Source organism: Musca autumnalis, unplaced genomic scaffold, assembly GCF_047663935.1.
Source record: "Musca autumnalis isolate F117 unplaced genomic scaffold, ASM4766393v1 scaffold_1, whole genome shotgun sequence".
Taxonomy (NCBI): Eukaryota; Metazoa; Arthropoda; class Insecta; order Diptera; family Muscidae; genus Musca; species Musca autumnalis.
In genome coordinates, this window is record NW_027411644.1 from 236,588,092 (window position 1) to 236,611,880 (window position 23,789).

At 38.2% G+C, this 23,789-nt stretch overlaps 1 protein-coding gene across 3 annotated transcripts in view; it reads left to right on the top strand.

The window, feature by feature from the left end:
- Nep4 (M13 family metallopeptidase neprilysin 4) overlaps positions 1-23,789 on the top strand; it is a 66,069-nt gene that overhangs the window by 18,983 nt on the left and 23,297 nt on the right. The window contains exon 2 of one of the 3 annotated variants that reach the window (XM_073960547.1): positions 19,605-22,256. In XM_073960547.1, the coding sequence (XP_073816648.1) occupies positions 19,610-22,256 (2,647 nt within the window). In that variant the 5' untranslated portion in view covers positions 19,605-19,609. Of the gene's footprint in view, positions 1-18,007; positions 22,257-23,789 lie in introns of those variants that run through there. The other 2 variants (XM_073960548.1, XM_073960546.1) reach the window with 2 other exon arrangements.

The window sequence follows — 23,789 nt, forward strand, 5'->3', positions numbered from 1 at the left end:
ATTTTATGGCGGAAGCTTTTTACTTGTTTTTCATTAGGTATGTACCTAAAAAAGGGTTTACAATTTTGTATGTAAAAACCGTACACATCACAAAAAAAAAATAATAAAATAAAAAAAAATTAAGTTGCCCCCCCTAGATTTGATCCTGGCTACGCCCTTGATTCTGGCTACGAAAATCGTTGACCACGCCTTTTTTCTTTATATGCTGGAATAAAATAAAGTCATTGTATCCTCAATCAGGGCTGTACGGCGGATGACCCATCAATTCCACGTTTTGTCTGGTTAAACAGGCGCTGGCTTGAATCGATGTGTGAGAGGCAGTGTTGCCGACAGTTTTTGCTCGGAAATCGTCAAAAATCGTCAACATGCTCCAAAAATAGGATTGTTACCGTTTAATGCGAATTTTTCCCTGACAGTTTTGACAAGAAAACTGACTACATAAGATATACAGCCCGCAGCAGTAAATATAACCCAATCTCACTTAAATACCACTTACATGCCATAAAACAAATAAAAAAGTATCAGTCGGCTTTGCCGACTGAGATATACCCTCAGCCTGTGCAAATTAAAACACTTTTTTCACCAAAAACTTATGTATTTAGGGGGTTCCAAAATGTTGGTCGTATGAACCGACGATTAAAGTTCAAAAATGTTGCGGAAAAGTTACTTAAAGAAATGGACCGACATAGACCATGGGGGTGCCATAGGGGGTTTTTACACCCTTCGGGCTGTTTTCTCAATCCCCTGAAGCAACTTTTACCATCGTAATTAAGGCAGCGAATATAAGTTGGTCCAACAAAAAAATAAAGTGATTCAATAGCAGGTCTTAAAGTGAACTTATCCAAAATTTTGTGTGGGAGGTACCGGATGGTGTGGACAAATATAGTCCATATTCGAACCTGATCTGTATCTGGTAGATATTATGAGAATGTGTAAAGTATGGACCAAATCGGTCACTCCCATCAAGAGTTATCGTGTGCACAATTTTTCCGAACATTTTTGAACATTTGTGGGGTAGGTACCTGAGGTAGTGGACCGATATGGCTTACCCACGGACTTAAACTAAGTTTGGAAACAATATTACGAAGGCCAAATTTTGGCCGGAATCGGCATATCCGTTCGAGAATTATCTTGCGCTTCCAGCCATAAACATGGTGTCATAGGGTTTGTTTTTCAACTTTCAGGCTATTTTCTCAGGAAGTATGGACTTGCCCCTGAGGAAACTTGTACCTTCGTATAGGGGACAGTGAATACAAGATGTTACAACAAAAACCAAAGCGATTCGAGAGCAGGACCTAAACTGAACTCTTCCTAAATTTTGTGTGGGAGGTACTCGAAGGAGTTTACCGATTGAGTCCATATTGGAACCTCATCTATGTCTGGTAGAAATTTCATAACATGCTAAGTATGGACCAAATCGGTAACTCCCTTCAAGAGTTATCGTACGCATCCATCTTTGAACTTGAACTAAGTTTGGACAAAATATTACGAAAGCCAAATTTTGGACCGAATCGGCAGATCCGTTCGAAAGTTATCTTGCGCTCCAATCACAACACACGGTGTCATAGGGTTTTTTGTAACTTTCAGGCTATTTTCTCAGAAAGTATGGACTTGCCCCTAATGAAACTTACAGCGTCGTATAGAGGACAGTGAATACAACTTGCGTAAACAAAAATCAAAGCGATTCGAGACCAGGTCCTAAACTGAACTTTTCCGAAATTTTGTGTGGGAGGTACCCGAAGGAGTGAACCGATTGAGCCCATACTGGAACCTCATCTAAGTTTGGTAGAAATTACACGATATGCAAAGTATGGACCAAATTGGTTATTCCCTTCAAGAGTTATCGTGCGCACAAGTTTTGCGACAATTTTTGAACATTTGTGGCGGAGGTACCGGAAGGAGCGGACCGATATAACCCATCTTCGAACTTAAATCAAATCTGGACAAAATATTTCGATACCCAAAATTTGAACGGATTCGATTGATCCGTTCGAGAGTTATCGTGTGCACCAGCCAGCCAGACAGACGGACAGACAGACAGACGGACAGACGGACATTGCTAGATCTACTCAAAATTGTCTGAAACGGATATCGTACAAACATACTTGGGGTCTTAAACCATTATTTCGATGAGGCACATTTTTGGTCGTATCAAAGTGTAAATACCCTCTTTAGCCTAAAGGCTGAGGGTATAAAAAGCTTCACAAAATGAAAGTTTTTCCTATGGTTATCGAGTTTGCAGTAATGCAGCAAGGAAAAACAAGTAAAAAAGTATCAGTCGACGTTGCCGACAGAGATATACCCTCAGCCTATGTAAATTGAAACTTTCATCAGAATTTTGTAGCCCGTTTTCGACACTTGAACTTACCGACAAAAATGTGGATTAGGAAGACGTACTTAAAGAAATGGACCGACATAGACCATTATGGAAGCGGATCTTATATCGGGAGTCATATCTTTTCGATAGACATCGCGCCCACTAGTCATTTCAGTGGATCATTGTATAACTTTTGAACCAGTATGCCAGGAATCATGGGCTTGTCGCTGTAAGCAGGACCTTCCTTGTGGTCGATATACGTTTCCAAAGGATCTTCGAGCACACCATAAACTGCACTTAGGATATGGGCAATTTTCAAAGTTACACTAAATTTTGACAAAATATTAGGAGATCCAAAGTTTGGACCAAATTGGTTGCCCCGTTCAATATTGGGGGGAAGTTTGGACAAAATATGACGAATGCCAAACTTTGGGCCAAATCGGTTGATCAGTTCGAGAGTTATAGTGCTCTCCAGTTACTACATAAAGTGCCATTGGAGGTTTTAACACCTTTCGGGCAGTTTTCTCAAGAAAAAACTGAAAAAACGTTTACTGCCGTAATGGAGACAGCGAATGCAAGTTGCCTCAACAAAAATCAAAGTGATTCGAGAGCAGATCTTAGAGTGAACTTATCCCAAATTTTGTGTGGGAGGTACCCGAAGAATCTGATCTATGTCTGGTAGATATATTAGGATGTGTAAAGTATGGACCAAATCGGTCACTCCCTAAAAGACTTATCGTGCGCACAATTTTTCCGAAAATGTTAAACTTTTGTGGGGGAGTTACCTGAAGGAGTAGACCGATATGGCTTATCTTCGAACCTAAACTATGTTTGGACAAAATATTACCAAGTCCAGATTTTGGAGGGAATCGGCAGATCCGTTCGAGAGTTATCTTGCGAGCCAACCACTCCACACGGTGTCAAAGGGTTTTTTTGCAACTTTCAGGGTATTTTCTCAGGAAGTATCGACTTGCCCCTGACGAAACTTGTACCGTCATATGGGGGGGGCAACAAATACAAGTTGTTACAACAAAAACCAAAGCGGTTCGAGAGCAGGCCCTAAACTGAACTTATTTAAAATTTTGTGTGGGAGGTACCCGAAGGTGTGGACCGATTGAGTCCATATTGGAAGCTCATCTAAGTTTGGTAGAAATTTCACGACGTGCAAAGTGGACCGCTATAACCCATCTTCGAACTTAAACTAGGTTTGGACAAAATATTGCGAAAGCCAGATTTTGGACCAAATCAGTTCATCCGTTCGAGAGTTTCGCACCAGCCAGCCAGACAGACAGACGGACGGACATTGCTAAATCGACTCCAAATTGACTGAAGCACATTTCGCTCAAACATACTTGGGGTCTAAAACCATTATTTTGATGAGACACATTTTGCTCGTAGCGTACCTGCCTCACAAAAGTTCAACATTTTTGTTTAAGAGTAGTTTAGGACCTGTTCGCAGAACCTTTGGAAAATTATACCGATGCTATTCTTTGTGGTCCTGTTTAAGCGATTTTATGTTTTTCGTGGGCAAGTCCATGCTTCCTGACATCGTGGCCCAAAACCTCTAAATTATACAGTGACCGACTGAAATGACTGGTGGGCACAAAATGTATCAAAAGGAATGAATCCCAAACTAAGATCCGCTTCCAAAATGGAAGCTTAAGTACATCTTCCGCAACAAATTTGAGCTTCAAACCAAATATATTTTAAGTCGGCAAATTTCAAAAAGAGCCACAAAGTCTATAATCCGTAGGTTCGATATTAACAATAGATGGACGTTTCAATTCGCACAAGCTGAGGAGGGTATACCTCTGTCAGCAAAGCTATCTGTTATTTGACATTTGAGGTCTCCTGTGATCACAAACCTCTCCTTAAACAATTGTCATATATTGTACAAAATATCAGCCATTTCGATGGATTATTGTGGCCACAACCTTTAAAATACCGAAAATCGGGAGGTACCGTTCTCTGGGGGCTATATGAAGGCATGTATCTATACCGACAAATTTCTGGTGGAAAGTTTAATAACCCCAACGAAGGCCCAACACCAAATTTCAGCCATTTCGGTGGGTTATTATGGCCACAACCTTCAACTTTAAAAAAACCGAAAATCGGGACGTACCGTTCTATGCGTGCTATATAAAGGCGTAGACCATATGGAAAGCTTCATACATCCAATGAAGACTTAATACCAACTTTCAGTCATTTTGGTGGAATATTGAGGATAAAACCTTCAAAATACCGAAAATCGGAAGGTACCGTTCTATGGAGGCTAAAACGTGGGCCATATCGGTCCAATACCAAACATCCTAGGAGTAATATAAGCTTCTATACCAAACTACAAAGCTCTATCTTGAAAGTTGTGAGTTGTATCTTGATTTCAACAGACGGACATGGTTATATCGACTTAGAATTTTGCCGGTCGATTATTGTGGCCACAAACTTCAAAATATCGAAAATCGGGAGGTACATTTTTATGGGGGCTATATGAAGTAGAGTTGTGTAGTTCTGGAACGAACTATTTCCAAGGAACTATTCCGGTCAAGGAACTATTGGTACTATATCCAGTTCTTGCGTTTATATAGTTCCTTTAGTTCATATAGTTCCTTCCGTTTTTCTCGTTCCTTCAATTTAGCGCCTACGGTGATCGTTCGTTGTTGCTGTTTGTTCGCTGCAATTTATTTATTTTTATGTCAATTCATCCGCCAAACAATGAAAACATTTCGGTCTCGGAACTATTGGAACGAAAAAAAAGTGCGACGAAAGAGAAAGAATCTTTGAACTATTTCGGTCTCGGAACTATTTGGAACGAAAAGAACGATGAAAGAGAAAGATTCGTTGAACTATATCGATCTCGGAACTATTTGGAACTATGGAACTACTTTAAGGAACTAGTTCCTTTTGGGAAAAGGGACTAGAAAGATCGATCCGCTCCGCGAACTATATTGCCCAACTCTAATATGAAGGCGTGGACCTATATAGACAAATTTGGAGGGGAAAGTTTAATACTCGTACACCCAACAAAGACTGAATACCAAATTTCAGCCATTTCGATGTATTATTGTGGCCACATATTAAGGCGTGGACCTATATCGACATATTTCATATGGAAAGTTGTATACCTCCAATGAAGACTAGGTACCAAAATTCAACCATTTCGGTGTAATAATGAGGCTAAAAACCTTCAAAATACCGAAAATCGGGTGTACCGTTCTATGGGGGCTATATCAAAACGTGGGCCATATCGGTCCAATACCAAACATCCTAGGAGTAATATAAGCTTCTATACCAAACTACAAAGCTCTATCTTGAAAATTGTAAGTTGTATCTTGATTTCAACAGACGGACATGGATATATCGACTTAGAATTTTACCCTGATCAAGAATATTTATATGTACTTTATAGGGTCTCCGATGAATACTTCGGTGTGTTACAAACGGAATGACAAATTTATATACCCTCCACCATATGGAGGTATAAAAACGGCGGATGGATTTTTAATTTTTTTGTGACTACACCTTTTTCACATGTAATTCGAAACATTTTAGTTGTAATTCGTAACATTTCATTTGTAATTCGAGAATTCTATTTGTAATTCGTAACATTCCATTTGTAATTCGTAATATTCCATTTATAATTCGAATTTTTCCATTTGTAATTCGAATTATTCCATTTGTAATTCGAATTATTCCATTTGAAATTCGAATTATTCCATTTGTAATTCGAATTATTCCATTTGTAATTCGAATTATTTTATTTCAAATTACAAATAAAATCTTTCGAATTACAATTAAAATAATTCGAATTACATCCGAAAAAGGTGTAGATCGACTCAAAATTGTCTAAAACTCATTTAGTCTTAACATATTTCAATGAGACACATTCGTTCGTTACAAAATGTAGATGGAATCTGTAAAAAATTATAATGTTTCGTTGATCAAATCCCAAAGCCTTAAATGTAATTGAAGCCTATAAAAATCAAGTAATATACCATAGGCCTTTTAAAAAGATTTCAAATACCGCTTTTTTGCACCTGTATTATTTAATTTGATATAATTTTGATAGTAAACAAAAATCCACACCAATGAACCAACCTGTGCTGGTAATGGTGCAAGTGATCATCATCAGCGGCATTGTTTTTTTCACTACTTTTTTTTTGTAAGCACAAAAATCGTCATCATCACATTGTTATGCACGAGCGGCACAGACAGTATCACGACATGAAAGCAAATCAACAACAAAACAAAATACCCACAATAAATCTTCCATATCAGCTATAGAAATAAAATCACACAATCCAGCCGATTTGATTGATGCCTATTTTATTCACTTTTCCTAATTGATGTGCAACAAATGCCAATGCAAATATAGTGCGCATCTTCGAAATCGGAATTATTGTTAAAGATTTGGAATTAAATAATAGCATTTAAAACAAAACATTCAAAATACTATTAGGCTTTTAAATATTTAAAAAGTCTCCTTTTTCCGGAAACACCTAAAGGACTACTTTCTAAGGATTATAGAGTTGGGTAATCTAGTTCCTTGTACTAGTTCCAAAACGTATGAGTAACATCATGAAATATGGAGTGTGATATTAAGTATACGCAGTTTGTTCAAAGAAAAAATATGGACCATTGGAACTGCGAAGTGAACGAGATAGTTCCATATAGTTCCTTTGGCACAACTCTAAAGGATTATAAACTCTTAAAAAAGAATTTCCCTACCGTCTAAGTAAAACTGATTCAATCTGTATTTCAAACAAATGCATGCTACTGTCTGTTGTCTGCCTGAGAACTCTTTCCCGTGCATGCGATTTATTTATTTTTATTTTCTTTTTTTAGTCGTTATTGTTGGTTTTGTTGTTTCAATTGCGCCTATAACCTTAAACTACATATTTACATAATTGAGTTATGACCGAAATTGATTTTGATTTCAATTTGATGCCTTGTTTTTGTGACATTGTTATACATACACGTATTTGTTTGTATCAAAAAGAAAGAGTCAGTGGGTCATATCTTAATAATACGTAATATTTAACATGTAAAAGAGTATCAGTTGGCTTTGTCGACAGAGCATACCCTCAGCCTGTAAAAATAGTCTAGTCGAAATAAATTTTGAATCAATTTTGGTTGAGAGGTGTGCTTTGCCATTAGAAGCAATGTCCTACAAATCCCCATCAATCCCATGTGTGCCAAAACAGTTATTCGGTGTCGAAGGTTAATATTTAGGGATTTTTTAGGTTTTCGAGTTTTTTTCTTGAAAATGGTGGGTCTAACCTAAAAGTAATTAGAGCAAATATTGTAAGTTTGGGCTTTATATTTCGTTCCTAGAAGAAACCATTCTTGAAATATTACTTACTTACTTACTTAGTTGGCCCATTGCAGAACATTTGTTCCATAGACCGAACTAAGAAAAGATCTCCATTCCTCTCTGTTTTTCGCTTGACTTTTTGGAATACCCCGCCTTTTCCTTTCTTCATCCACTTGTATGCTCCATCGAAGCTTAGGCCTGCCGATTCTGCATGCACCGCCATGTGGCATGTATTCATACGCCTTTTAAGCGGGTTCATCATCGCTCATTCTTATGATATGGCCTAGCCAACGCAATCGTTGCATCTCGATACGTTTAACTATATCCATGTCTTTGTATAGCTTCTTGAAATATAGCGGTTCTAAAACACATAATTTATAAGGGAAATACACACATAGTCAGGCGAAACGGCTAACATAACCGAAATAACCAGGCCTGTCCTCCCAAAAATACGTGTTTCCTTGAAGACCGAAATTATACCTGTCTTTTAAAAAAAATTCCAACAAAATCGGAGCTTTTTAGTAGAGTTATTCCATGTTAGAGTCATATTATATGACAAAATAACTCAAAGGTGTAATCGAAAGCCCAACGGGAAGGACCCCAACGGAAACTCTCCGATTTTTATAACCTCAGCATTTATGCTAAAGAGGGTGTATATACACGTTCATACGGGAAAAATGTGCCTCATTGAAATAATAGTTTTAGACCCCAAGCATGTTTGGACGAAATCCGTTTCAGACAATTTGTAGTTGATTTTGCCATGTCCGTCTGTCTGGCTGGCTGGCTGGAGCGCACGATAACTCTCGGACGGATCAACCGTTTCGGCCCAAAATTTGGCTTTCGTAATATTTTGTCCAAATTTAGTTTAAGTTCGAAGATGGGTTATATCGGTCTATCCTTCCGGTACCTCCCCCACAAAAGTTCGAAAACGTACGGAAAATTTGTGCGCACAATGACTCTTGAAGGGAGTAACCGATTGGTCTATACTTTGCACGTCATAAAATTCTACCAGACTTAGATGAGGTTCCAATATGGACTCAATCGGTCCACTCCTTCGGATACCTCCCCACAAAATTTCGGAGTAGTTCAGTTTAGGACCTGCTCTCGAATCGCTTCGATTTTTGTTGTAACAGCTTATATTCACTGCCCCCCTAACGACGGCGCAAGCTTCATCAGGGGCAAGTCCATACTTCCAGAGAAAATAGCCTGAAAGATTCGAGAAACCCCTATGACACCGTGTGTAGTGGTTGGAGCGCAGGAATCTGCCGATTCGGTCCAAAATTTGGCCTTCATAATATTTTGTCCAAACTTAATTAAAGTTCGAAGATAAGCCATATAGGTCCACTCCTTCAGGTACCTCCCCAAAAAAAGTTCAAAACTGTTCATAAAAATTGTGCGCACGGTAACTCTTGAAGGGAGTGACCGATTTGGTTCATACTTTACACATTCTAATATATCTACCAGATAAAGATCAAGTTCGAATGTGGACTATATTTAACCACTCCTTCGGGTACCTCCTACACAAAGTTACGAATAAGTTCACTTTAAGACCTGCTCTCGAATCACTTTGATTTTTGTTGAAGCAACTTGCATTCGCTGTTTTAATTACGGCGGTAAAAGGTTTTTCATGGGCAAGTCCATACTTCTTGAGAAAACAAGCAGAAAGGTGTACAAATCCCCTATGGCACCATATGTAGTGGCTGGAGAGCACGATAACTCTCGAACTGATAAAACGATTTGGTTCAAAATATGGCCTTCATCATATTTTGTCCAAACTTAGTTTCATTTCGAAGATGGGCAATACCGTTCCATAACTTCCGGTACTTCCCCCCAATATTTAAAAAATGTGACTAAAATGGTATGCACCATATCTTTTGAACGGGACAACCAATTTGGTCTACACTTTGGATCTCCTGATATTTTGTCCAAATTTAGTTTAGCTTCTAAAATGGTCCATGTCGTTCCTCTCTTTAGGGTACCTCCCCCACAAAAGTTCAACATTTGTGTCTACGTGCAGTTTAGGGTCATATGGAAATTTATACCGATGCTGTTCGTTGTTGCCCTGTTTACTGCGATATTATGTTTTCCGTGGACAAGTATATGCGTTGACCAACTGAAATGACTAGTGGAAGCGATATTTATCGAAAAGATATGACCCCCAAAATAAGATCAACTTCCATAATGGACTATGTCGGTCCATTCCTTCAAGTACCTTCTCTGGCCACAAAATTCTGAAAAGACCCTAAATCTGTCCGTAGATTAAAGTTTCAATTAACATAGGCTGAGGGTATATCCCTGTCGGAAAAGCCGAATGATACTTTTTTACTTGTTTTTTTTTTAATTCTGTATTCATTGTTATTATAAATCCCCAGCGCCTTAAGGCTTTATAGGGGCAAAACCGACAACCATAAATTACAAACAAAATTTATATATATAACGATCAACACGATCTAATAAATACTTCTTTAATTTATATTTAAAAGAAGATATACTATTGTAATTCTTTAAGATTTCAGGTAAATCGTTGAACTCACTTGGTCCAGCAAAACCAATTCTTTGTTTTGTGATCTCAAATCTGCATCTCGCTACTCGTAACAGCTCAGACTGCCGAGTTCTGCCATAGTTTCTATTGAAAACCATTGATCCAGATTGATTTTTGTCAAAAGGTGGGGTTTGTTGCGCTGAATACGGAAATGTATCATTTTCACGAGCGATGGATTCGGTTGGCGGTCTATTTGATCCGTAAGGCCAGATTAAAAAACGGGTTAGACCCGGTTCTACTGAACCGGTTACTGCAAAGTGGGTATCGTTTGAAAGCTTATGGATATACCTAACACATGGTATTACTATTTTAACGAGTCCACCTCATGATGTTCTTACGCGGCTTACTTTTTCACATGTGTAATTTGACACTTACATATGCCACGATATCTCAAGAATGGTGACTCCTTCTGGAAAGTCATAGAGATCATCCTTGTAGGCCTACAACATCTACTTTTGTCGTTTTCTATTGGGTCTTACCGTTTTTGAAAAAAAAAAATCAAAAAAGTGACCTTTAACCCTGAATAACTTCGTTTGCTCACATGGGATCGATGGGAACTTTTAGAACGTTACTTCTAATCGCAAACCCTAGCTTTCCACCAAAATGCAGCTTGGAATGTTTTGTATCTATTATAATATTTTTAGAACTTTCAAAATGTCGAAAATTTTTGAGTTCCGTTCTAGGGGACTATATAAAGACCTATACAGACAAATTTCTGGCGGAAAGTTTTATACTCCTAACGAAGACCAAATTTCAGCCATATTGGTGGGATATTGAGGTTAAATCCTTCAAAATACCGAAAATCGGGAAGTACCGTTATATGGGGGCTATATGAAGACGTGGACATATACCAACAAATTTCAGGTGGAAAGTTTTATACTACAAATGAAGGCTAAATACCAAATTCCAGCCATTTTAGTGGTACATTGGGGGTAAAACTTTGAAAATACCGAAAATCGGGATGTAGCTTCTGTTGGAGGTATATCAAAACGTGGGCCGGTACCTACACATTTGAGGGGGAATGTTTGTATCCCGAAGAAGACTAACGTTCCAACGTTCTATGGGTGGGACATCAAAACGTGAACCGATACCGACAAATTTTCGAGGGAAATTTTTGTTGCCCCGAAAAAGACTAAATACCAAATTTCATGCAACTTCGGTGCGATAATGAGGCTAAAACTTTCAAAATACCGAAAATCAGGATGTACCGTTATATGGGGGGTATATCAAAACGTGGATCGATACCGACAAATTTCCATGAGAAATTTTTTAGTCCAAAGGAGGACTAAATACCAAATTTCAGCCATTTTGGTTCGATAATATAGCTTAAACCTTCAAAATACTGAAAATCAGGAGGTACCGTTCTATGTGGCTATATTAAGACCTATACCGACAGATTTCGCGTATGCATCACTTTAGCAAAAAATTTTGAACTTTTGTGGGGGAGGTACTTGAAGGCAATCAAAAATCACATTTTGAAAAAGTGTCCGATTTCACTCAGAAATGTCCATATATTTTTGATCGCACCGGTTTTCGGTATGTTTACAAATAAATATCAGCCGTTTCTGTTGAATAATGTTTTCTTCGTAGGTATAGGTCAACGTTGTTAGCCCCTCTACAACGGTTCCTCCCGATTTAGTGATTTTTAAAGGTTTTAGCCTCATTATCCAACTTAAATTGCTCACATTTGTTACTTAGTCTCCGCTGGAGGTACAAAATATTCCTGCTGTGAATTGGCGGTAAAGGTTCACTTTTTCATATAACCCCCTTAGGAGGGTGGTACCCTTTTTTTGGTATTTTGAAATTTCTGGAGAAAGAAATTGCGATTTCTTGGAAACTATAACAGATATTGTGTTCATTGTTTCTTGTTACGTAGGTAGGATTGTCTTTAATAACTATTTCAATAAATTACCGTAGCTTTCACACTAAGTATGCTATTTTATTTTGCTCAGGTACTAAATTTTAGTGTAATTCTAAATTCATTGGAACAAAGTTCCGTTTTCACAGAATGATGCCCGAGAATGTCCATATATACTTTTGTAACCGCTCCATCTGTTTAACACTTAAACAACGCATATGAAAAACTCAAGAGCACGCATATTTTGATGCAAAATATGAAACAAAAACTAAACTTTTTATACCCTCAGCATTTATGGGCAATATTTTTAAGAATTTAACATAGCTGAATCCAAGGTTTACCCTTTTATAATTCGCGAATTATGGCTGTATATTATACAAAAATGAAATATGTTTAGACTTGGTAAAAATATTGGCCTTAAAAGTTAATTTGCGTGGGAGCTGTGGCTACGTTTATGTTAAAAATGGGTTGTAGCCATCGCCTCTGCTTTTGTTTTCTCTCGATTTGTGATTAAACCTAACTTTTCTCGATATTCCTGTCAAAGTAAATGTAGAAGTCAACTAAATAGGGATCATCTCACCAATGTATAACTTTTCGAAATTTGATCTGCGTCCATCATGAAATGATGCTGACATTTTGAAGCCAGATTTACAGTGTTTTTGGAACTTTTCTTTTATTTTCATTCCCCAAACATGTTTTTCAAAAAAATATCGTATATATTATTGTAGAACTCGCGATTCTGAGTTATTTGATGTATGTGTCGTGAATGTAATATACACAGCTTCATAGAAATCTGCATCCGAGATATACCCTCAGCCTATTTGAATATAAACATCCATCTACGGACAGATCGAATGTGTTTAGGGTATTTTCAGAATTTTGTGACCCTTTTTGGACATTTGAGCTTGCCGACTAAAATGTGGATTAGGATTAAAGTTTAAAAGCGTTGCGGAGGGGGTACTTAAAGGAAAGGACCAACTTGGTCCATTAGGGAACTGGATCTTATTTTGGGAGTCATATCTTTTCGATAGATATCGCGCCCACTAGTCATTTGAGTGGGTCATCGTATAACTTTTGAAGCGGTGGACTTGCCCACGGAAAACATAATATCGCTTTAAACAGGACTACAACGAACAGCATCGGTATACATTTCCAAGGGCCCTTAACTTAAACACAAATGTTTAACTTCTGTGGGGGAGGTGTCCTAAGGATAGGACTAATATGGGAAATTTTAGAAGTTAAACTAACTTTGGACAAACTAATAGGAGATCCAAAGTTTGGACCAAATTGGTTGCCCCGTTCAAGAAATATCCTACATACCATTTTAGTGTCATTTTTTTAAATATTGAAGGGAAGTACCAGAAGTTATAGACCGGTATTGCCCATCTTCGAACTGAAATTAAGTTTGGACAAAATATGACGAAGGCCAAATTTGGACCAAATCGGTTGATCAGTTCGAGAGTTATCGTGCTATCCAGGCACTACATATGGTGCCGTAGAGTTTTTTACACCTTTCGGGCTGTTTTTTCAAGAAGTATGGACTTGCTCCTAAAAAATAATTCGTCGTAATTTAGGCAGCGAATTCATTTTGCAAAATCAAAGTGATTCGAGAGCAGGTCTTAAAGTGAACTTCTCTGAATTTTTGTGTGGGAGGTACCCGAACCTGATCTATATCTGGTAGATATATTAGGATGTGTAAAGTATGGACCACTTCGGTCACTCCCTTGAAGAGTTATCGTGCGCACAATTTTTTCGAACATTTTTAAACATTTGTGGGGGAGGTAGCTGAAAGAGTGGACCGATATGCTTATCTTCAAAGCTTGGATAAAATATTACGAAGGCCAAATTTTGGACCGAATCGGCAGATCCGTTCGAGTGTTTTTTTGCGTTCCAACCAACAATCGGTGTCATATGGGTTTTTTGCACCTTTCAGAATAATGGACTTGCCCCTGATGAAACTTGTACCGTCGAATGGGCGGCAGTGAAAACAAGTTGTTACAACAGAAACATTTAGCCCGTCTGAAAGTGTATATAGTAAAAACCAAATTTCCTTTGCAATTCCATTTGAAAAAAAATTAAAAAAAAAATTTGCGAGCACGTCTTCGATTTTTTGTAAGGAAAAAATTCTGGTTTCAAATCTGTTCGCGTTCACAAAATTGGCCGATGAGCGCAAAAGTTAAAGCGGTTTTTATTATCTTATAAAAAAAATATTTGAAAATATCTTATTTGTTGTATTGAGAAAATGTATGGATATATCAGTAACAGCATTTGACATCCATCCATGGATGCATCATAATCTCAAAAATTTGTTTTTACTTTCGCGAAAAATCAAAAAAATCAAATAAATAAAAAATAAATTAAAAGTTAAAACAAAAGCGAAAAAACTTATTGTTAAAATAGTATTCCATATATACATATTTTTTTGTTCAATTAGAAAAATTAGAAAAAAAAATAATTGGGAGTTCTCCAACTATTTCCCTAAAATCCCATACAAATAATTCTTGTATACTTCTAAAACTTCATCGAGAAATATGATTTACCAACGCGAGAGCTTAACTGCTTACTGCGATAACTTATAAGGATAGGAAATTAAGAGTAATATTGAAATTAAAATCATTAAAAATATATGAACATTAAAAAGCCTGTTAATCGCAAATATTTTTAATCGCGTATAAAGGATATCATATATGTAAAAATGTTCAAAGAAAATCGCGGTTTAGTTCGCGGATTTGTCAAAATATATTTTTGCAGATTTTCCTATTTCCAAGGTAATTATATCTGCGGTTTTAGTGGATGGATTCGATCGCGAGGGCTCATTAGATCACGCTGTGTTCAAAGGAAATTGAATGACACTTGTAAATTTTAAACGCAAAAAATAGGGTTTTTAAAAAAAATCACGCATCAGACTCCAATTATTAGGATACTTTAAGGAGCACACTCATGAGATGTACATTAAACGACGTAAAATCACGAGTTCTATAATCCTATTATGAGTTTTGAATATTATTTTATTTTCTAACTTTGACCTTGAATTCCTCTGCAACTACTAACTCGAATTCGAATGTTTTTAAAGCATTGGAAAGCGGATTATATTATCCGTCGAAAAATAAAAAATATGGAAAATCTCCTTCCGTTCAAAAGTTACAGAGTTCTGACCAGGAAAAAACGATTCTGAACCAATGTGCGATTGCAAAATACTCGTCAGTAATGCAATGGCGGGATTATCTGGGTATTTCAACCATGTAAAACTTCTCTACAAGTGGTATTTTAGGACACGACGTTCGGTCTCGGCGATAAACAGTAGGTCCCATATCATTGAGCTTAATATGAATCGGGGTGCACTCATGGATATGAGAGAAGTCTCCCTTGTCCAATTTGGGATGTTTGTTGAACAATTACACTGTACAACACAAAAAATAATTACAAGATAATTCGGCCAGATTATGAAAGAGGACCGAAAAAAAGAAGACACGTGTATCGGCGTTATGAACGTTTACGTCGAGAAGTAATAGTACGTTTATATATAAACGGATTTAGAAAACCCACTGGGTTTCAAATGTCAATTCCTTTGCGTATACCTCAAATAAATCCTCATTAAGAAGGTTAACCCTGCAAAAGGCTATAATATAAACATGGCCTTAACTGAATAGGCGTGGCAAGTTCCGCCCATTTCTACAGGTTTTGAAATATTCGACATCAGATTCCTTGGAATCCTTGCATTTTAGGTATAAAATGTGTTTGGCAATATTACTGACAACAATGCGGGGTATCTTTTTATGAAAAAAAATTAACCCTCATGCGAGTCACTAAAGGGGTCTTTTTGGTCCATTTTTTCAAAAAAGTTTAAAGCTTCCTTTAAAATGAGATGGTATCAGATCAAAATATTCTACAAAATTATTTGTCATAAAATTTTACTATAGGTCCCCGAATACACCAAAACTCTAAATCGTACCTAAATGCCAGGAATCTGCCAAAGTAAACTCACGTTTTAGGGTTAATGCTGTATTTAATTAATTAATTGGATTAATCGAGCTAACATGGCCTAAGGAGTTTTGTATTGAAAAATGAATTCTAGCGAAATACCACACACTCAACCATTACGCTACGATCGTTTCGCCTGGTGGTTTAAGCCAGGCTCATCACTGGGCAATATCCGTAGACTATCCCCACATTTTCACAAACTTTGACTTATCCTGATGACGTTATTTTAAAAAGACACTTTATGCCTAAAATGCAAGGAATCTGATGTCGAATATTTCAAAACCTGTAGAAATGGGCGGAACTTGCCACGCCTATTCAGGTTACTTCACAACGTAAACTTTCAAAACGCCGATACACGTGTCTTCTTTTTTTGGTCCTCTTTCATAATCTGTGCGGGGTTTCTTGTAGAGTTGTGCCAAAGGAACTATATGGAACTATCTAGTTCACTTCGCAGTTCCAAAGGCCCACATTTTTTCTTTGAACAAACTGCGTATACTTAACATCACACGTTATATTTCATGATGTTACTCATACGTTTTGGAACTAGTACAAGGAACTATGAACTAGATTACCCAACTCTAGTTTCTTGTAATTTTAAAAAAGTTCAATTTTGTTGTACAGTGTTATTATTATTTGCTTCAGCACAGTTCGTGGTGGCTTGTATAAAAAGACCGGTCCGTGTAGACTGCATTGATTCAGTGGAATTATTGGGCCCACAAACCCCCAACAATTTACACTGAAAAAAATGTATCCTTCCTATGATGCCAATAATTTACTTCAGTGCGCAAGGTGACTCCGGCGGAAGATCAGTGTCCTCAGAAGGAAATGTAATCTTATTATACCCTCAGCATTTATGCTAACGAGGGCATATACACTTTCATACGGGCAAAATGTGCCTCATCGAAATAATGGCTTTAGACCCCAAGTACCCCGTTTCAAACAGTTTGGAGTCGATTTACAATATCAGTCCGTCTGTCTGTCTGGCTGGACCGCACGATAACTGTCGGATCAAACAATTCGGTCCAAAATTTGGTTTTCGTAATATTTAGTCCAATCTAAGTTTAAGTTCGAAAATGGGTTATATCGGTCCACTCATTCGGGTACCACCCACACAACATTTCGGAAAAGTTCAGTGTAGGACCAGCTCTCGAATCGCTTCGATTTCTGTTGTAACAGCATGTATTCACCGCCCCATACGACGGTACAAGTTTTATCTGCGGCAAGTCCATACTTCCTAAGAAAATATCCTGAAAAGTACAAAAAAAAAACCCTATGATTACCCTCGGACGGATCTGCTGATTCGGTCCAAAAAGTGGCCTTTGTCATATTTTGTCAAAAAAAAGTTCAGTTTAATACCAGCTATCGAATCGCTTTGATTTTTGTTGTAACAGCTTGTATTCACCGCCCCCATACGACGGTACAAGTTTTATCTGCGGCAAGTCCATACTTCCTGAGAAAATATCCTGAAAAGTACAAAAAACCCTATGATACCGTGTGTAGTGGTTGGAGCGCAAGATAACCCTAGAACGGATCGGCTGATTCGGTCTAAAATGTGGACTTCGTTATATTTTGTGCAAACTTAGTTTAAGTTCGAAGATGAGCCATATCGGTCCACTCCTTCAGGTACATCTCCCACAAAAGTTCAAAAATGTTCGGAAAAATTGTGCGTACGATAACTCTTAAAGAGAGTGACCGATGTGGTCCATACTTTACACACCCTAATATATCTACCAGATGTATACTAGGTTTGAATATGGATTATAGTTGTCCACTCTCTTGGGTACCTTCCACACAAAATTTCGGATAAGTTCACTTTAAGACCTGCTCTCGAATCACCTTGATTTCTGTTGAAGCAACATGCATTCGCTGCCTCAATTACGGCGGTAAATGTTTTTTCAGGGGCAAGTCCATACTTCTTGAGAAAACTGCCCGAAATGTGTAAAAACCTCTATGGGGTTTGGTCTTCGTCATATTTTGTCCAAACTTAGTCTCAGTTCGAAGATGGGCAATAACTCCCGGTACTTCCCCCTCAATATTTAAAAAAATGTCACTAAAATGGTATGCGCGATATCTCTTGAACGGGGCAACCAATTTGTTCAAAACTTTGGATCTCCTAATATTTTGTCCAAATTTAGTTTAACTTCCAAAAAGGCCGATAGCTATCTTCTCCTTATTGGACCTCCCCAACAAAAGTTCAACATTTGTTTATAAGTACAGTTTGGGGTCAGTTCGAAGATTCTTTGGAAATGTATACCGATGCTATTCGTTGTGGTCCTGTTTACAGCCATATTATGTTTTCCGTGGACAAGTCCATGCTTCCTGGCATACTGGTCCAAAACTTATACATTGACCCACTGAAATGACTAGTGGGCGCAATATCTATAAAAAATAAGATCCACTTCCGTAATGGACTATGTCGGTCCATTCCTTTAAGTACCTCCTTCGCAACACTTTTTAACTTTAATCCTAATCCGCATTATTGTCGGCAAGTTAAAATGTCCAAAAAGGGCCACAAAATTCTGAAAAGACCCTAATTACATTCGATCTGTCCGTAGATGATAGTTTCAATTCACATAGGCTGAGGGTATATCTCTGTCGGCAAACCATTCCATAGAAAGAAAATCAAGACAAATTTTCAAAATCAAATCGAACCCTATATGCATTGGTATTATGTCACAATTCAAGCATAACCAACATGAGATACATATGTATCTTCAAAAATCTTCTCAACGTCATTGAGAGAAAGAACGATAATGTTCCATACATCACTCTCCCATTCTCATTGTTGGTTTGCGTACAATCAGCGTTTTTCATTTTTTTTTTCAATTAAAGATGAGAAAATGTTTTTCACTCTGTCAGAGACCATCCCCAAATTTCTAGCCGCAGTCTGTGAAATGTCACTTTAGCAAAAGTCATCAGTAGTCAGTCAGTTAGTGAACGTGAGGCAATTCAAGCGGTCGTCAGCCGTGTGTCAACCAAAACGGCCGCGATAACAGTTTTGATTCCAAATTATTCTTTTTCTTTGGGTTTTCGCTGTTGTGATTCAATTCTCGATCTTAATTGGTTTCATTGTTACAATTAATTCGACTTGCACACATCGCACATCATCGGCTATACGGAGGGCAGCGCGTTGACGTAAAGCCAGTTTCAAAGTCATAATTTGCTAAATGGTCAAATGTTGGCGCTGTCGTTGTTGTAGTCATTCAATTTAATTGGCCTTAATATAAAACGCGAGTTACAATTTCATTTGTGTGTGAAAAATAGTAAGAATCCCCCACCGGAGGAAGAGGAGGGGAGAAAGAAAAATCACTGATACTAAAAATTCAAACAGCGCAAAAAAAACACGACATGCCCCATCATGAGCGTTTGACGACGACAAGTGGGGAAATGACACAAAAACGTGACTTCCACAGAATTACATTGCCCCAGGTACACAGCCAAACGTTGAGCTATGGTAGTCGTACACTTTCCACAGCATCGGGATCACAAACGTTCGGTTCTAAACCAAAGTTGGGTTTGGGTGTTAATGCCCAAACAGGACGTCTTCAATGGTGTCCGGGCTTTACATGTTGCAAACTTTTGATTATCATTCCAGTGATAATGCTGCCGATTACCTTGGTCTTGGTTTTGCTGATGCGCATGGATGGCATGCTAACGGCATTGCAGATGCACCAACATTATCGCCACTCGCACCAGGGATATGGCGATCAGGAACCACCTTTATATTTGGAAGATTATGAAGGTGGTGGCATGGATAACGATCCCTATCAGGATATGATTAGTGAACAATTGCTGATACCGAGGGATAAGAAGGTGCGCCTAAGTGAGGAGGAACGAATAAAACGTTGCATATCATTTCGGTTTGGATTAAGTGAATCACTGGATTGGGAGGATAGAGATTTAATGAAAGATGCCCGTACCTCATTTTTACCCAGAGATACCACCGTCATACCCCGGGAATGTTTGGAAAATTTCAATATAAATACTCACATTAATTATAATGAGTTTGATTTGAATGCCCTACTGGAATCCTATGGCAGGCGGAGAATACGCCGTGACAATTTAGAAGTAGAAGAAAGAGAAAAAGAAGCTCCCTCTCTGGAGGAGCAGGAGGAGGAAAAAGAGATAGAAGCCGAGGCCGTACCGGCTACAATATCGAAGGAATCTATTTCCATTTTGAAGGCTTTTTGGAGTGATCAAACGACCAAAGAGAGTATGCGTGAGACCCAGGCCAAAACAATGAAACTCTACATGAATACCACGGTGGATCCTTGTGATGATTTCTATCAATATGTGTGTGGCAACTGGGAAAAACATCATCCAATACCAAAGGATAAAGCCGGTTTTGATACCTTTGAAATGTTAAGAGAGAATTTGGATATTGTTCTAAAAGAGTTATTGGAATCAAAGGATTATGATGATGATGCTCCCAAGAAAGTGGAACATATTGTGGCCAATACCTATGAACAGCTACCAATTACTCAAGCTGACATCGTTAAACCTGTCCAATCGCAAGATACCGAAGAATTGGAAAAAGAAAAATTGGTGCAACATTTGGTGGACGAGCGTGATGTCCTCAACCAATTACTACGGCGCTACAAACGTAATTCATGGATATTTACAAATACAAAACGCAAACGTTTTACCTCGCACCTAAATTCATCAGAAGCTTTGTTGACATATTCGTTGTATAGGCAAAAGTCAGATTATCCATCGTCGCCATTGGTCACCTTTAAGCCCACAGCAATGCCTCACAAAGACTCCAACGATGCTCATCTCAAGGCCCGTCAACTTTATCAGTCATGTACCAATATTAAGTTGCTTGAAGAGCGGGGTGTGCAACCTCTATTGGATTTGATTCAAAGTCTTGGTGGTTGGCCGGTGTTGGATGAAAACTGGAGTTCGGAAAATTTTCATTGGCTTAATCTCACTGCGCATTTGCGCCGCTACAACAATGACATTCTCATTGTGCAATGGGTTGGTCCTGACATTAAAAATTCCGATGAAAATATCATACAATTTGATCAAACTAATTTGGGCTTACCCACCCGTGACTATTATCTACAGGATATTAATGCCAAATATTTGAATGCCTATCAACGTTTTATGGCCGATATTATGAATAAACTGGGTGCCGATAAGGAGCAGGCCACAAAAACTGCAGCCGACTTGATAAGTTTTGAGACACAATTGGCCTCAATCACAGCGCCGGCCGAAAAGAGGCTAAATGTTACCAAACTCTACAAACGCATGACTCTCAATGATCTTCACTCGGTTATACCACAAATTGACTGGCTGCGTTATCTGACCATTCTGCAGCAACGCAATGTCCAAGATTCCGAAGAGGTTGTTATCTATGCCACCGAATATATGCAGGAATTGGTAAATCTTCTGGATCGCACCGATGCCCAAACAATTGCCAACTATTTACTGTGGCGTTTTGTTCGCCATCGCATCAATAATGTCGATGATCGTTTCGATGATACCAAGCAGACATTCTATCACACTTTATTCGGCCGTGAGGAGACACCCTCCCGCTGGAAGGTATGCATCTCGCAGGTGAATACCAACATGGGCATGGCATTGGGTTCAATGTTTGTACGCAAATACTTTGATGAAAACAGCAAAAAGGACACCCTCAAAATGACCCATGAACTACAGCAAGCATTTCGTGAAATACTCAAAACCACCGATTGGTTAGATCCACAAACCAAACATTTGGCAGAGCAAAAAGTCAATGCCATGTCTTTGAAAATTGGCTATCCCGATTTCATACTCAACACCGAGGAACTGAATGATAAATATGCCGGCATTGAAATTGATCCACAGAAATATTTTGAAAACACTTTAAATGTCCTGTTGCACACAACACGCACCGAACAGAATAAACTCCACGAACCGGTCAATAAAACCACATGGCAAACGGCACCGGCCATTGTTAATGCCTATTATAGCCGTAATAAAAATCAAATAATGTTTCCTGCTGGTATTTTACAGCCACCATTTTATCATCGTCATTTTCCCAGAGCGTTAAATTTTGGTGGTATTGGTGTCGTCATTGGCCACGAGCTGACACACGGCTTCGATGACAAGGGACGTCTCTTTGATCGCAACGGCAGCATTCACAAATGGTGGACAGATTTATCGATTAAAGGTTTCGATGAACGGGCCAGATGTATTATATCGCAATATGGCAATTACACAGTCAATGAAGTTGGTATAGCGTTGAATGGCGAAAGTACACAGGGTAAGTAGAAGAAAAAAAAAGAAGCACTTACTATTGTATGTAACAGGTATGAAAAGGAATTTAGGAAAAACGTGTTGATTTATGAAGTAATTTATTTCTTAAGGAATGATATACGACGATTTAACATAAAAATTAACATAAAATTCATCTTTTTATAACTTTATTCGGCTCGAGGTCATGTAAAATAAAAACAACATTTTGGTTTTAAGTTTTCAGATTTTTATTTAGCCTATATTTCGATCGTAATCTACGATCATCATCAGGGTGTTTGACTTTTGAAAATAAAACGAGTCAAACGCCCCTAAAAAAGCTTTTACCGTCGTAATGGAGCCCGCGTATACAAATTGCTTCAATAAAAATCGAAGTGATTCGAGAGCAGGTCTTAAAGTGAACTTATCCGTAATTTTGTGTGATAGGTACCTGAAGGAGTGGACATAGTCCATATTCGAACCTGATCTATATCTGGTAGATATATTAGGATGTGCAGAGTATGGATTACATCGGCCACTTCCTTCAAGAGTTATCGTGCGCACAATTTTTTCCGAACATTTTTGAACTTTTGTGGGGGAGGTACCTTAACTTAAACTATGTTTGAACAAAATTGTACGAAGGCCAAATTTTGGACCGAATTGGCAGATCCGTTTGAGATTAATCTTGCGCTCCAACCACTACACATGGTGTCCTAGGGGTTTTTTGCACCTGTAAGGCTATTTTCTCAGGAAGTATGGACTTGCCCCTTATGAAACTTGTACCGTCGTATGGGGGACAGCAAATACAGGTTGTTACAACAAAAATCAAAGCGATTCGAGAGCAGGTCCTAAACTGAACTTTTCCCCAACCCCAAGGAGTGGACTGATTGAGCCCATATTGGAACTTCATCTAAGTCTGGTAGAACTTTAACGATGTATAAAGTGTGGGCCAAATCGGTTACTCCCTTTAAGAGTTATCGTGCGCACAAATTTTCCGAACATTTTCGAACTTTTTTGAGGGAGGAACCGGGGGAAGTGGACCGATATAACCCATCTTCGAACTTAAACTAAATTTGGACAAAATATTACGATAGCCAAATTTTGGACCAAAACGGTTGTTCCGTTCGAGAGTTATCGTGCGCACCAGCCAGACAGACGGACGGACGGACATGGCTAAATCAACTCCAAATTGTCTGAAACACATTTCGTCCAAACATACTTGGGGTCTAAAACCATTATTTCGATGAGGCACATTTTGCCCTTATGAAAGTGTATATGTATACGCTCGTTAGCATAATGCTGAGGGTATAAAAAGTTTAAGCTTTGGCGTCGAAGGTTGGGTATCTCGGAAACTAGAGCAGATAGGAAAAAAAATTCAGAAAGTGCGTACCGGAAAACCCCAGAAACCACCTGTATCTCAAAAAGTCAAAAATGACGTATGGAACACTTAAGCATGACACCGGCGATATACCAAACATTTTTAGTAACCATAAAGGAATAAAAATATTAAATTACGTTAAAATAAGTTTGGAAGAAATTTTTGAAAAAGTTTTAGGGTTATCTT